Source organism: Centruroides sculpturatus, unplaced genomic scaffold (assembly GCF_000671375.1).
Source record: "Centruroides sculpturatus isolate CEXI.00-Female unplaced genomic scaffold, Cexi_2.0 scaffold150, whole genome shotgun sequence".
NCBI classification, from domain to species: Eukaryota; Metazoa; Arthropoda; class Arachnida; order Scorpiones; family Buthidae; genus Centruroides; species Centruroides sculpturatus.
The window spans coordinates 199,164-214,798 of NW_019384512.1; the positions used below are offsets into that span (position 1 = coordinate 199,164).

The following is a 15,635-nucleotide window of genomic DNA, read 5'->3' on the forward strand; positions in this document are numbered from 1 at the left end:
TTTCAGAGAAGCTGATTATAGTGCTTGCAAAATGCAAAATTCTTCTCATGTGTTTTTTAATCGAACTTGTTATAATTCAACTTACGCCATTTCCAATAACATAACTGAAATTCCTGCGGCAAATAGAATTTCACCCGCTCAAGAATATTTCAAGTGAGTAAGGTTTAAAATTGATTACCCTAAAGCTTTGTTTAAAGCTAATAAATAACAGAAACTTAAAGTTATATAGATCAAACCAAAATATAATTTCAAGATAATTTAAATTGTTTCGTACTGTCGATAATTTTAAATTTAGAGCTTTAAAGAAGGTAATTGATATCAGATTTAGATACAGCAAAGATACAGTTAAGCGGTTAAATCTTTTAATAGATTTAGATACAGCAAAGATACAGTTAAGCGGTTAAATCTTTTAATAGATTTAGATACAGCAAAGATACAGTTAAGCGGTTAAATCTTTTAATATTATCATCAGACACTGATGTTCTAAAGTATTGCACACCTGCTGAGTTTATATGAATCAGCAGTATATTAACAATGTAGATGTAAACTATAATTCGAATAATGTATTAGCTGTAAGTAGTGATAAATATAAGAAAAATAAGAGCTTTAAAGTTTGATTTACTGGAATTTATAAGAAGTCTTATACTGGTATGCCATATTCAATATAATGCTTGGAAATATAGAAATCTGTTTTGAGAATGTTCGAAGAAGAGTTAATAAACAAAAAGAATTTATACAAAATATTTATAAAATGAGATACGAACACATCAATGTAACATATAATATATTCATTAATATTTTATGACTTCATTTTTTGTCTTTAATAATATCCCGTATTCTCTCTAACATGCTGTCAATCAGATTTTGAATAACGTCATGACTAATCCAAACAATCACTTCTTTTAGCTTCCATTCTAAATGAAAACAGTTCTAGTCTCTTCCAGCAGTAATATTTTATTTGTTTTATTTTTATTTGTTTGACGACGACTGCTCATTACATACAGCAATATTATTATTTCTGGACTGCCGACTGATTCTCTGATTAAATTAATATTAACTGGCAAGGGCTTGCTCGACCTAATGAATTTAAGGGAATGAAAGTAAATAATATCTTTTTACTTTTTCCAAGTGTTATAGATGAGAATTTTATTGTTTGCGTTTTCATAACCATAAAATATGGAAATTTTATATTTATGAAACGTGAGATTTATTTAAGCAACAATCTGCGAATCAATAATTTATCAAATCTGTGAAAAAACCTTGATTTAAATATAATTTTCAACGCATTATTGGCTTTAAGTGTACTGTAACAACATTGAATTTCCTGAAAGTGCATTAGACCATAAAACGTGTTGATTTAACTGACAGTTCTCAAAATTTTAAATCATTATTTTATAAATAGTTCGATTTATTAAAGTTCGATAAGCATTTAACTTACCATTAAAAAACACCAGATGTTTAATACAGTTACGCATATTTAGGTAATCTGTAATATTGTCATGAAACACATTTTATTCTCAAACATAGTTGCAATCTTTTATTTTAACCGTTGCTTATTTTAAAATAAATTAACTATTTGAAAAATGACAATTATGATTGCTACATTTTAGTTTTACTTAAGTGTAGATTGTATATAAATTGTGCAATTTTATCAATTAATTATGCAATGTTTATATTTTTCTCAAAAGTGCTTTTGATTATTTTTTCGTCATATATTGTTTGCAAAGGAATTGTGTGAATTTTGACATCAAAAACGAATTTGATTGACTTCAAAATTAAACTGAATATCTTCAGATTATATGTACAGTACAGTCCAGTATATATATAAAATATAATATTTTCAGAAATAATTTTTCCCAGTTATCAGAAATAATAAAATAATGTATTTCCATATAAATAGGAAATTCGTAGAAAATGACAAAATTAAAATTATGAAACATTTTAATCGTAAATTAAGCGTATCAGTCTTAATTAAACATTAATAAGTTTCGCAATGATAACTTTTTGGATAATCAGCTTAAGACTTATCTGGCATAATTTACAACATTAAAACATTACATCTGTAATATTCTTGTTACCCCACCCGCAATTATTCCCTTAATTTCTAGAATTTTATATTACAACTTACATTTTTAAGTTACAAAATTTGAAAAATTAATTACTCCAAAATTTTTTTTATGAACCTTTGAAAACATACAACACATTTTTCTACTTTTGTTTTAAAATATTTTATAATTTTTTTGTAGGTAATATTTAGAAGGCGTAAATCCTTTTTAAGCGAATGTTTTATTTGATAATTTTTATGCATTGTACGAAAACATAAAAAAATAATTTATTTAAATAGTTTAATTTTTTGTTTTTAGTTTTTACGTTTTGAATATATCATCTGGAATCGAAGATATTGGATCTATAGAATGGAAGATCGCTTTATGTCTTTTAGTATCGTGGATAGTTGTTGTGATCTCATTAATTAAAGGAATTAAATCATCAGGAAAAGTATTAAAAATTCTATTTTAATTTACAATTTGCAAATTAAAGAGAAATATTTTCTAATTATTAAATATTTTCATAGGTTGTTTATTTCACAGCTACATTTCCTTATGTTATCCTCTTTATATTATTCATTCGAGGAGTAACATTAGAAGGAGCTACTGAAGGGCTCAAATTTTATTTGATACCCGATTTTTCAAAACTATCTGATATAAAGGTAATTTAAAAACCTTTATTTATTGTACTGTAAAGGATAATTTATCATATGATAATTTTATTGTTATTTTAAGGTTTGGGAAGCTGCAGCCATTCAAGTATTCTATTCATTCAGTATTGGAGGAGGCGGAATGTTAACTTATGCCAGTTACAATCGTTTCAAAAATAATTTAATTAAGTAAGTTAACCTAATTTATTATTGTTTATTGTTGTTTNATAAATGAATTTTTTATAACGTATAGAAAAACTATTTAATATTCCTTAGTCGATATTAATAAATATCTAATTTTTAAAAATATCCAAACAGTACGAGACCCCTTAGGTTTCTGGAGCTCCCGCATTGCGGGGTTTTGTGGAACCTATTTACGTAAAAAAAAAAAACTGTACTGGCACTGTACAGTACAGTACGTACTGTACTGTTACATATTGACAATAGATGGTAGTAATGTATACACGCGACGATATTGTCACGGATTGATAACAACGAGTAACAGTGTTATTAATTAAAGAAAATTGTGAAATAGTTTGTTGTCTAATGCTTCATTTAAATTTTTTAATATTTGGGGGGCGACGAAAAAAATGTGACTGGAAAACGGGTTCTCGACATCATAAAGTTCGGAAAACGTTGATATAGATGGCATTAGGCTACATAGTTCAAATTGTTATTCCCAGGAACGTAATCGCAATTTGTGATACTGAGCATATGGAAAATGATGGAGGTTCAACGATGATTTCTCAAAAGAAAAATTTGCTCATAAAAGCAGATATTAGAAAGTTCAATACTGATAAAATTAGATAAAATACAAAAAATAAGGTAGAACCCGATTATTCGAGGTAATATGGACCATTGCTACCTCGGATAATCGAAAACTCAGATAAAAAAATTACAAATAAAAACGATTTGTATGATATCACTTTTAAGTTCTCTTTTTAAGCTTATATCAATATCTTAGTGAATTTTATCATATATTGATAAAATTCACTAATATAATGTAGTCTAATGTTTATAATGATAAAGCCTAATTAATTTTGTAGCCTAATGTCATCCATAGCGAAAAATCCAATTAGGAACATTTAGTTCAATAGTTATCGGTACTTTTGGCACAAAAAATTGGGTGTAGTTATGATACCTTGTTTACAATTCACTATAATGAAAACGGGGTTCCATAATACCACCTTCTTCTCTATTATTATAGAATAACAGTTTTTGCATCATTTATTATATAAAGCTAATGCGTACTGTACAATCAGAACGAAAATATGTAGACTATTATTGTAGTTACATTTTAATGTGATTTGTCTTATAATGAAGCTAAAGGATAAAAGGTAACAGAAACAAATTATTTTGTAATAATACTACAGTTTAAAACTTTCTTCTATAAGGCCCGTCAGCGGCCAAGCGGTCTTTGTTCCCTGAACACTAAGAGTTCGATCCTGGGTTCGCGCCTCGATTGGACGGGATGGCTTTCCGGGTTTTCTCCACGTCTGTAACGCCTAAATAGGGGCCAGTTTCCCTTAAAAAAGGCATCCCCTATGTAGATCGTCCAAGTGTTGTGTTGCCATAACTTAAAACAAAAAACTTTTATGAAAAGTGGTATATTTGTTAGGCTTAAACACCGAAAACGCTCACTGAGCGAAAAAATCGACCACAACGCATTCTGACTTATCAGATTTTCACGAATTTCGTGTCGTGGCACTTTCAAAACTGTGCACAACGCGTTTTTGTATTCAATAAGACCACAAAACAAGATTCGTGTCGAGATTCTTTTAGTAATCAACCAAAACGCGATCTAACAATGTGGAAATGCTACGTGTTGTGGACGCTTATTAATGCAGCCATGACGCGATGTGATAAAAATATCTGCGCAAAAAAAAGTATAAAAAATTTATAAACAAAACTATTAACAGCAAACTGTACTGTCTTCGTGACTGTGAAGAAAATGAAGAGTTGCGCATATTATACATTGGTTCTTTTAATGATATAACGTTTTGTGATAGGAAATTTTACTTGAGTATTTTTCTAATAATAAACATTGTTCAGAATGGTCCTTTAGTGGAAATTAGATTTAAATTATTTTTATTATTTTTCAAGAACTATTGTAACATTTGGAATTGCACTTTATGTTTTTGGAGACATGTGCACTTTTTGTTAATGAAGTATCTTTTACATTCGCAGCTTATATGTTGCTTGCCTCCACATGACAACATAGAGGCCGAACGAAGAGTTAGCGAAGTCGAGAGCACATCTTGCGGTTCAATAAAGTTACTATCAGCAACTATAAATTTATTGCAAAAATAAACGTCAGGGAATGCAATACTATCTCCAATAACAAGTTCAGAAAATTTTGAATAAGAAAATGAAATCATTTCTTGTGTTTGTTCTTCTTGACCAAGTTTAGCACACACTCTCTCAACTCTAACGTTGCTCTTCGTTATACTGTATAATTCTCAATATAGACTAGAATTTGATTTTATTCTAAATAATAAAAAAATTTGTTACTTATTTTTGCACAGATATTTTTATTACATTGCGTCGTGGCTATATTAATAGGCGTCCACAACGCGTGTAGCATTTCCACATTGTTAGATCGCGTTTTGGTTGATTACTAAAAGACTCGACACGAATTTCGTTTTGTGGTCTTATTGAATACTTTTCCAAAACCCGTTGTGCGTATTTTTGAAAGTGCTACCACGACACGAAATTTGCGTTGTTGCTGGATCTGAGAAATCAGAATGCATTGTGGTAGATTTTTTCGCTCAATGAGCATTTTTGATCTTTGAACCTAACATAGGCCTACTCAGCTTTGCCTTGGATAATCCGGGCTCGGATAATTGGAATTGTGCTGAAAGTCACTTGTAAAGCTATCCAATAAAACCAAATTTAAATTTTCTATTTAGACATAAGATCAAAACCGTCACGAAATCTGACAGTTTAAAAAGAAAAAGTTTAGGACATAAGAAAATCATGTAATGTAACATTCATGTTCTAGTAGAGAGCGTCCAAATTGTATAATGCAAATTTTCTCATTTTTTTTTTCATAATTTTGTTCGGTTAAATCAATAAATAAGTCAATAAATCAATAAATAAGTCAAATTGTTTAGTTGTTAAATAAGAAAATGGTAATCTTGTAACTTGTTTTCCTGTAACGCATAAATTTATAAATTCAAATATTATAAATTAATATATTGAAATGTGTCATGTTTATATTGTAATACAGCAAAATCATTAAAAAAAACCAATTGTAATTCGTAGCATTGAGGCTTATCAAATACACATCTATTCAAAATTTAAGGGATAAACGACATTTACATATTACACCTGTAAATATGGAATATATTCACCTCGAACTACGATGCAGAACTCACAATGTCGTGGCAGGTTCGTCACCGACTAGCTTAGAACCTGCCACGATATTGTGTTCGTCTTTAAGATTTGGACACGTGTGTAGATTATAGCTTAATTGAATTTGCTACTGTTCCTGCGTTTTTGAATTGTATTTGCTCTAATTTCTCAAGTAGTTTAGAAATATAAAAAACTTCAGAAATTTACATATATAAATTTATATTTATTTATTAAGTATTAAAATAACTTCTTAAATCATTCTATTGTTTAGTAAATGATTTAAATTTGTTCCGAGAACTTAAAGATTTTAGAAGTCAGAATAGTTAAAAATAATTTATATTTTCGAGTATAATCGAGGTTCCAAAATTTCTTGATTGTATATAAATTTAGTAGTTATATAAATTTTGATTAAATTATAACATTTTTATGAATGATTATGAAATGAATGTGAAATGATATGAGATTATGATGTGCTAATGATATGATAATACAGGTAACCCCCGTATAACACGGCACTTCTATAGCACGGATTCGCTCTAACACGGTTCGAGAATTGGTACCATCTCCCGTACAACACGGTACTTTTATAGCACGGATTCACTCTGACACGGTTCGAGAATTGGGTAAAACCCTCGAACAACAGGAACTGTAATAAATTTTTACATACTTAAGTAATAATAGTTCACGAAAATTATTATTTTCGTGAACTATTAGTACTTAAGTACGTAAATTTTCTCTTCTCGCCTTCTGTCGATACACGTGGTCCTTCTCGAAACTTGTTTCAATGTTGCCAGATCGCGACGCTTCTGCTTCTGATGTTGCCGAATGTTTTTCCCTTATTCCATACTTGCTTTATTCTTCATAAGTGCTTAGCACCATATAAGGAAATTTATAAAGACCTTTTAACTAGAAGCAAGCAATCTAAAATTACATACATTTTGCAAAAGGTAAAGCATGGATCTGAAGATAATGCAGAAAAATGCTCAGAGGATAAGGATAACTTGCCAAAAAGAAAACGCTCTCGGTTAATTAATAGTGTTTTTAGTGATGACGAAGAAAACATTGTTTAATTTATATTAATATGTATCACTTTAAAAAATTTTAATGAAGATATTTATCTTAATTATGAAAATATACTAGCATGTTTTTTAATTTTTGGAACCTAACCCTCCTTTTCGTATTAGTTCTTTGTTTCGTATAACACGGATTCGCATAACACGGCAATTTTTTGGAACGTAACTACCGTGTTATACGGGGGTTACCTGTAATTTAAATAATTATAATTTAAGTATGATCTTCTATCTCAATGTGTTAAAATATAAATTTTGAAAAAACTCTATAAAAAGTTAAATAATATATTATGTATAACTGGTAAAATTGTTTTATTTATTTTCTTTCATAATTAACATATTTTTATTTATTTAATGAGTTAAGTTATTAACTTATTATGTTAGGATGTACAGTACTGTACAAATAACACATATTCACACGTCTTTCTCTAAACTAGCATAATTATCATATTATTATATTTTGTGGCTGAAAATTAATTAACCATTTTAAAATGAGCCTTATATTTAAATTAGTTAAACAAGGCTCATTTGTTTACTTTTATATTTACAGAATTACGTATTGAGGCGGAGCATTAGCGAAGCCTTGTCTATGATCATGGCTTATAGAATTGTGTTCATTCTCAAAATCTGTTCGATCGGTTTTGATTAAGCTTTGTTACTTTCTACTAATTGAGACGAGGAATAAAAAATGAAATAAAAAATGGGGACCATGACTTCGTTTTCGAGATTAAGCGAGACGAGCGAGCGCGACAAAGCGATATAACACTAATCACGGTCGCTAGCACTTCCATGGGCTTCGCTATAGAGTCGAGTTCATTTTCGAAATTTAATGAGCCGATTTCGATTAAACTTTGCCATTTTCTATTAATTTCAATGAGGAATCCAGAAATGTAATCAGTGTCCATTTAATTGTAAAAATAGGAATTGAGGAGTTTTCGATATTCAGAGGGGTTAAACTGACAATGTCCGTGCTTTCTGATGCGACTGAGTCAGTCTAACGGAATTCAGGCTTAGGGTTAAAAAATAAAAACATCTTTGCGTGCGCCTAACGGAAAATAGGAGCTAGAAACAAACAAAACACAAGAACAATCAATGAAGCAATCAATGAGGATTGCTTTGTTCTTGGATAGCCTCTCCGCGTCGGCAGATACTGTACAAGGATCGTCTCTTTTGTGGTGGCAGGTGCAGGGATCGCTTTTTTATTTCCGGCTCTCCTCAATTCTATCGCGATACGACAAAGTCGCGTGATGTCCTAGTAATTTATTACAAAGATATATATTTTATATTTGCCTGATTTGTTTTCTTTAATGTTAAGCATCATCTCAATAAATTTATTATTTAAATCATTAGAATAGGAGAAAAATTTATTTTTTTAATATTTAAATTTGAATATATTTTATTTTCTAATTTTATTTTCGAATATTTAAATTTGAAGCGTTTCGAAAGAAGATCGGTTCTTTAAATAGGAACAAAGAAACCGATATAAATATAGAAGCAATCGACTGTGCTAATCACGAAGACATAGTGAGCGAAATTATAAGACAAGAGCCAGAACGGGGGCATTGGTCTGGAAGATTCGACTTTCTATTAGCATGTTTAGGCACTGCTGTTGGATTAGGAAATGTATGGAGATTTCCATTCTTATGCTACAGTAACGGAGGAGGTAAAACAAAATAGTTCTTTTTTAATGTTTTAAATATAAAAGTTGAAGCAGCCTATTTCAAATTTATATATATTTTTTAAATATTTAGGCGCCTTTCTAATTCCTTATGTTATCATGACGTTCGTAATTGGAATGCCTGTATTTCTAGTGGAACTGACATTAGGCCAGTTCAGTGCAATAGGCCCTCTAAAAATTTTCAAATATTTATCCCCGGCATTTAAAGGTCAGTATATATTCGAATATTTTAAATATTTCATAGAAAAATAAATTTTAATAATAATTATTTGAAATTCTTAGGATTGGGATATGCCATAATAATTGCATCGACTTTTGTTTGCATATATTATAATGTAATTATCTCGTGGACTATTTTCTATTTTTTCGATTCTGCTCGAAGCGTTGTTAACTGGCAATTTTGTGATCATTCTTTCAATACCGAAGGTAATATTTTCAAGTAGAAATTTTATAAATACTGTATATTGTATTAAAGAATAAAAGATTTTTACAAATTATAATTGATTACATATTTTTTATTAGTAATAAAAATTAATAATTAATTTAATTTTGTATGTAGCATGTTTCAGAGAAGCTGATTATAGTGCTTGCAAAATGCAAAATTCTTCTCATGTGTTTTTTAATCGAACTTGTTATAATTCAACTTACGCCATTTCCAATAACATAACTGAAATTCCTGCGGCAAATAGAATTTCACCCGCTCAAGAATATTTCAAGTGAGTAAGGTTTAAAATTGATTACCCTAAAGCTTTGTTTAAAGCTAATAAATAACAGAAACTTAAAGTTATATAGATCAAACCAAAATATAATTTCAAGATAATTTAAATTGTTTCGTACTGTCGATAATTTTAAATTTAGAGCTTTAAAGAAGGTAATTGATATCAGATTTAGATACAGCAAAGATACAGTTAAGCGGTTAAATCTTTTAATAGATTTAGATACAGCAAAGATACAGTTAAGCGGTTAAATCTTTTAATATTATCATCAGACACTGATGTTCTAAAGTATTGCACACCTGCTGAGTTTATATGAATCAGCAGTATATTAACAATGTAGATGTAAACTATAATTCGAATAATGTATTAGCTGTAAGTAGTGATAAATATAAGAAAAATAAGAGCTTTAAAGTTTGATTTACTGGAATTTATAAGAAGTCTTATACTGGTATGCCATATTCAATATAATGCTTGGAAATATAGAAATCTGTTTTGAGAATGTTCGAAGAAGAGTTAATAAACAAAAAGAATTTATACAAAATATTTATAAAATGAGATACGAACACATCAATGTAACATATAATATATTCATTAATATTTTATGACTTCATTTTTTGTCTTTAATAATATCCCGTATTCTCTCTAACATGCTGTCAATCAGATTTTGAATAACGTCATGACTAATCCAAACAATCACTTCTTTTAGCTTCCATTCTAAATGAAAACAGTTCTAGTCTCTTCCAGCAGTAATATTTTATTTGTTTTATTTTTATTTGTTTGACGACGACTGCTCATTACATACAGCAATATTATTATTTCTGGACTGCCGACTGATTCTCTGATTAAATTAATATTAACTGGCAAGGGCTTGCTCGACCTAATGAATTTAAGGGAATGAAAGTAAATAATATCTTTTTACTTTTTCCAAGTGTTATAGATGAGAATTTTATTGTTTGCGTTTTCATAACCATAAAATATGGAAATTTTATATTTATGAAACGTGAGATTTATTTAAGCAACAATCTGCGAATCAATAATTTATCAAATCTGTGAAAAAACCTTGATTTAAATATAATTTTCAACGCATTATTGGCTTTAAGTGTACTGTAACAACATTGAATTTCCTGAAAGTGCATTAGACCATAAAACGTGTTGATTTAACTGACAGTTCTCAAAATTTTAAATCATTATTTTATAAATAGTTCGATTTATTAAAGTTCGATAAGCATTTAACTTACCATTAAAAAACACCAGATGTTTAATACAGTTACGCATATTTAGGTAATCTGTAATATTGTCATGAAACACATTTTATTCTCAAACATAGTTGCAATCTTTTATTTTAACCGTTGCTTATTTTAAAATAAATTAACTATTTGAAAAATGACAATTATGATTGCTACATTTTAGTTTTACTTAAGTGTAGATTGTATATAAATTGTGCAATTTTATCAATTAATTATGCAATGTTTATATTTTTCTCAAAAGTGCTTTTGATTATTTTTTCGTCATATATTGTTTGCAAAGGAATTGTGTGAATTTTGACATCAAAAACGAATTTGATTGACTTCAAAATTAAACTGAATATCTTCAGATTATATGTACAGTACAGTCCAGTATATATATAAAATATAATATTTTCAGAAATAATTTTTCCCAGTTATCAGAAATAATAAAATAATGTATTTCCATATAAATAGGAAATTCGTAGAAAATGACAAAATTAAAATTATGAAACATTTTAATCGTAAATTAAGCGTATCAGTCTTAATTAAACATTAATAAGTTTCGCAATGATAACTTTTTGGATAATCAGCTTAAGACTTATCTGGCATAATTTACAACATTAAAACATTACATCTGTAATATTCTTGTTACCCCACCCGCAATTATTCCCTTAATTTCTAGAATTTTATATTACAACTTACATTTTTAAGTTACAAAATTTGAAAAATTAATTACTCCAAAATTTTTTTTATGAACCTTTGAAAACATACAACACATTTTTCTACTTTTGTTTTAAAATATTTTATAATTTTTTTGTAGGTAATATTTAGAAGGCGTAAATCCTTTTTAAGCGAATGTTTTATTTGATAATTTTTATGCATTGTACGAAAACATAAAAAAATAATTTATTTAAATAGTTTAATTTTTTGTTTTTAGTTTTTACGTTTTGAATATATCATCTGGAATCGAAGATATTGGATCTATAGAATGGAAGATCGCTTTATGTCTTTTAGTATCGTGGATAGTTGTTGTGATCTCATTAATTAAAGGAATTAAATCATCAGGAAAAGTATTAAAAATTCTATTTTAATTTACAATTTGCAAATTAAAGAGAAATATTTTCTAATTATTAAATATTTTCATAGGTTGTTTATTTCACAGCTACATTTCCTTATGTTATCCTCTTTATATTATTCATTCGAGGAGTAACATTAGAAGGAGCTACTGAAGGGCTCAAATTTTATTTGATACCCGATTTTTCAAAACTATCTGATATAAAGGTAATTTAAAAACCTTTATTTATTGTACTGTAAAGGATAATTTATCATATGATAATTTTATTGTTATTTTAAGGTTTGGGAAGCTGCAGCCATTCAAGTATTCTATTCATTCAGTATTGGAGGAGGCGGAATGTTAACTTATGCCAGTTACAATCGTTTCAAAAATAATTTAATTAAGTAAGTTAACCTAATTTATTATTATTTATTGTTGTTTGAAGAAGCTTGTTATTTATGCTTGATTTTTAAAGATTATTATTATTTTATTTATTATTTAAAGAGATGTCCTGATAATCGGAATAGCCGATATGTTAACCAGTATTTTTAGTGGATTGGTCGTCTTTTCAATGTTAGGTTATACTGCTAATCAACTTCAAAAAAACGTTTCAGATGTTGTGAAATCCGGTAATTAAATATTGGTTTAAATCTTATTTTTTTATTTATATTTCTACATTAATGTTACTTTTATGTGTGAACAGATAATGGGCTTGCATTCATTGCTTATCCAGAAGGAATTTCCAAAATGCCAGGATCGGTATTTTGGGCTCTTTTGTTCTTCTTTATGCTGTTTTTGCTGGGCATCGATAGTCAGGTTAGTCTAATTAAATAGTCCAATCATGGAATATTTTAATTTTTAATATGCTTAAACGTTAGGTTATTAAAGTTATATTAAAAATAAGAATTTTATGGATAAATTTTTATTCAAAAATTGATTTTTACGCTTAGATTATTTATTAAATTATTTTAAAGTATCTTAATCGAAAAGAATCTTTAAAAGTAAAATGTTTATAAAATATCGTTATAGAATTTTAATCAACTTTATAAAGGAATATAATGTATAGGCCTCGCTTTACGACCTCTAACTTTACACTTCTCCGCTTTTACTCTAATATATTGATAAATTTTTTATTTAATTGTATGAAACACCATTTTTAAGTATCTTTTTGACAACTTGATTTATTGAATTATAAATGTAATTTAGGATACTAAACCGTCTATGAAAAATACCATGCCTCGCTTAACCACAATTTTCCAGAAACCAATTAAGTCGTAAAAGCGAGGATCGTAATTTAATACAAAATAATTGTACTTTAACTTATAACTTATTTACTATTTAGTAAAATAAATAATTTATAAAAATAATAAATTAAAATTTAGGTAGACTATATTAAAGTGATTATGTTTAATTTTAGTTTTCTATGGTGGAATCTCTCATAACTGCAGTGTTTGATCAGTTTCCAAAAACTCGAGATAAGAAACCTCTTGTTGTCATTTCTATTGGAATTATTTTATTTTTTCTAGGATTGCCTTTAACAACAAGAGTAAGTAGTTATTTACATGTAATATATTTTAAAATGTTAAAAAATTATAAATAATTATATTAATATATTTCAATAATTTTAGGGTGGTATTTATATTTTGGAAATAATGGATGCATATGCCGCAGGGTGGCCATATTTATTTATTGGTTTAGTAGAATGTATCATAGTAGGTTACATATATGGTAAGAGTATANTTTTCTCATTTTTTTTTTCATAATTTTGTTCGGTTAAATCAATAAATAAGTCAATAAATCAATAAATAAGTCAAATTGTTTAGTTGTTAAATAAGAAAATGGTAATCTTGTAACTTGTTTTCCTGTAACGCATAAATTTATAAATTCAAATATTATAAATTAATATATTGAAATGTGTCATGTTTATATTGTAATACAGCAAAATCATTAAAAAAAACCAATTGTAATTCGTAGCATTGAGGCTTATCAAATACACATCTATTCAAAATTTAAGGGATAAACGACATTTACATATTACACCTGTAAATATGGAATATATTCACCTCGAACTACGATGCAGAACTCACAATGTCGTGGCAGGTTCGTCACCGACTAGCTTAGAACCTGCCACGATATTGTGTTCGTCTTTAAGATTTGGACACGTGTGTAGATTATAGCTTAATTGAATTTGCTACTGTTCCTGCGTTTTTGAATTGTATTTGCTCTAATTTCTCAAGTAGTTTAGAAATATAAAAAACTTCAGAAATTTACATATATAAATTTATATTTATTTATTAAGTATTAAAATAACTTCTTAAATCATTCTATTGTTTAGTAAATGATTTAAATTTGTTCCGAGAACTTAAAGATTTTAGAAGTCAGAATAGTTAAAAATAATTTATATTTTCGAGTATAATCGAGGTTCCAAAATTTCTTGATTGTATATAAATTTAGTAGTTATATAAATTTTGATTAAATTATAACATTTTTATGAATGATTATGAAATGAATGTGAAATGATATGAGATTATGATGTGCTAATGATATGATAATACAGGTAACCCCCGTATAACACGGCACTTCTATAGCACGGATTCGCTCTAACACGGTTCGAGAATTGGTACCATCTCCCGTACAACACGGTACTTTTATAGCACGGATTCACTCTGACACGGTTCGAGAATTGGGTAAAACCCTCGAACAACAGGAACTGTAATAAATTTTTACATACTTAAGTAATAATAGTTCACGAAAATTATTATTTTCGTGAACTATTAGTACTTAAGTACGTAAATTTTCTCTTCTCGCCTTCTGTCGATACACGTGGTCCTTCTCGAAACTTGTTTCAATGTTGCCAGATCGCGACGCTTCTGCTTCTGATGTTGCCGAATGTTTTTCCCTTATTCCATACTTGCTTTATTCTTCATAAGTGCTTAGCACCATATAAGGAAATTTATAAAGACCTTTTAACTAGAAGCAAGCAATCTAAAATTACATACATTTTGCAAAAGGTAAAGCATGGATCTGAAGATAATGCAGAAAAATGCTCAGAGGATAAGGATAACTTGCCAAAAAGAAAACGCTCTCGGTTAATTAATAGTGTTTTTAGTGATGACGAAGAAAACATTGTTTAATTTATATTAATATGTATCACTTTAAAAAATTTTAATGAAGATATTTATCTTAATTATGAAAATATACTAGCATGTTTTTTAATTTTTGGAACCTAACCCTCCTTTTCGTATTAGTTCTTTGTTTCGTATAACACGGATTCGCATAACACGGCAATTTTTTGGAACGTAACTACCGTGTTATACGGGGGTTACCTGTAATTTAAATAATTATAATTTAAGTATGATCTTCTATCTCAATGTGTTAAAATATAAATTTTGAAAAAACTCTATAAAAAGTTAAATAATATATTATGTATAACTGGTAAAATTGTTTTATTTATTTTCTTTCATAATTAACATATTTTTATTTATTTAATGAGTTAAGTTATTAACTTATTATGTTAGGATGTACAGTACTGTACAAATAACACATATTCACACGTCTTTCTCTAAACTAGCATAATTATCATATTATTATATTTTGTGGCTGAAAATTAATTAACCATTTTAAAATGAGCCTTATATTTAAATTAGTTAAACAAGGCTCATTTGTTTACTTTTATATTTACAGAATTACGTATTGAGGCGGAGCATTAGCGAAGCCTTGTCTATGATCATGGCTTATAGAATTGTGTTCATTCTCAAAATCTGTTCGATCGGTTTTGATTAAGCTTTGTTACTTTCTACTAATTGAGACGAGGAATAAAAAATGAAATAAAAAATGGGGAC

At 28.1% G+C, this 15,635-nt stretch overlaps 2 protein-coding genes across 2 annotated transcripts in view; both read left to right on the forward strand.

Moving 5' to 3' along the window:
- Positions 1-8,796, forward strand: LOC111622478 (sodium- and chloride-dependent glycine transporter 2-like). The gene is made up of 5 exons (XM_023364871.1): positions 1-153; positions 2,364-2,496; positions 2,573-2,707; positions 2,781-2,884; positions 8,586-8,796. The coding sequence occupies exons 1-5, from the start codon at positions 32-34 to the stop codon at positions 8,794-8,796; spliced, it is 705 nt and encodes a 234-aa protein (XP_023220639.1). The 5' UTR covers positions 1-31.
- The window catches only part of LOC111622458 (sodium- and chloride-dependent glycine transporter 1-like), a 20,672-nt gene continuing 13,685 nt past the window's right edge, over positions 8,649-15,635 (forward strand). The window contains exons 1-9 of the mRNA XM_023364829.1: positions 8,649-8,782; positions 8,871-9,005; positions 9,080-9,223; positions 9,357-9,513; positions 11,677-11,809; positions 11,886-12,020; positions 12,094-12,197; positions 12,298-12,422; positions 12,497-12,609. Of these exons, the coding sequence (XP_023220597.1) occupies positions 8,897-9,005; positions 9,080-9,223; positions 9,357-9,513; positions 11,677-11,809; positions 11,886-12,020; positions 12,094-12,197; positions 12,298-12,422; positions 12,497-12,609 (1,020 nt within the window). The 5' untranslated portion in view covers positions 8,649-8,782; positions 8,871-8,896. The remainder of the gene's footprint in view (positions 8,783-8,870; positions 9,006-9,079; positions 9,224-9,356; positions 9,514-11,676; positions 11,810-11,885; positions 12,021-12,093; positions 12,198-12,297; positions 12,423-12,496; positions 12,610-15,635) is intronic.

What these genes read in the sequence shown, in the direction of transcription:
- LOC111622478 (XM_023364871.1), top strand. Translation starts at nt 32, where the DNA reads ATGCAAAATTCTTCTCATGTGTTTTTTAATCGAACTTGTTATAATTCA. An exon ending in GAATTAAATCATCAGGAAAA is followed by an intron (nt 2,497 to 2,572) that starts GTATTAAAAATT and finishes ATATTTTCATAG; the next exon opens with GTTGTTTATTTCACAGCTAC. An exon ending in TTCAAAAATAATTTAATTAA is followed by an intron (nt 2,885 to 8,585) that starts GTAAGTTAACCT and finishes TTCTTTAAATAG; the next exon opens with GAACAAAGAAACCGATATAA.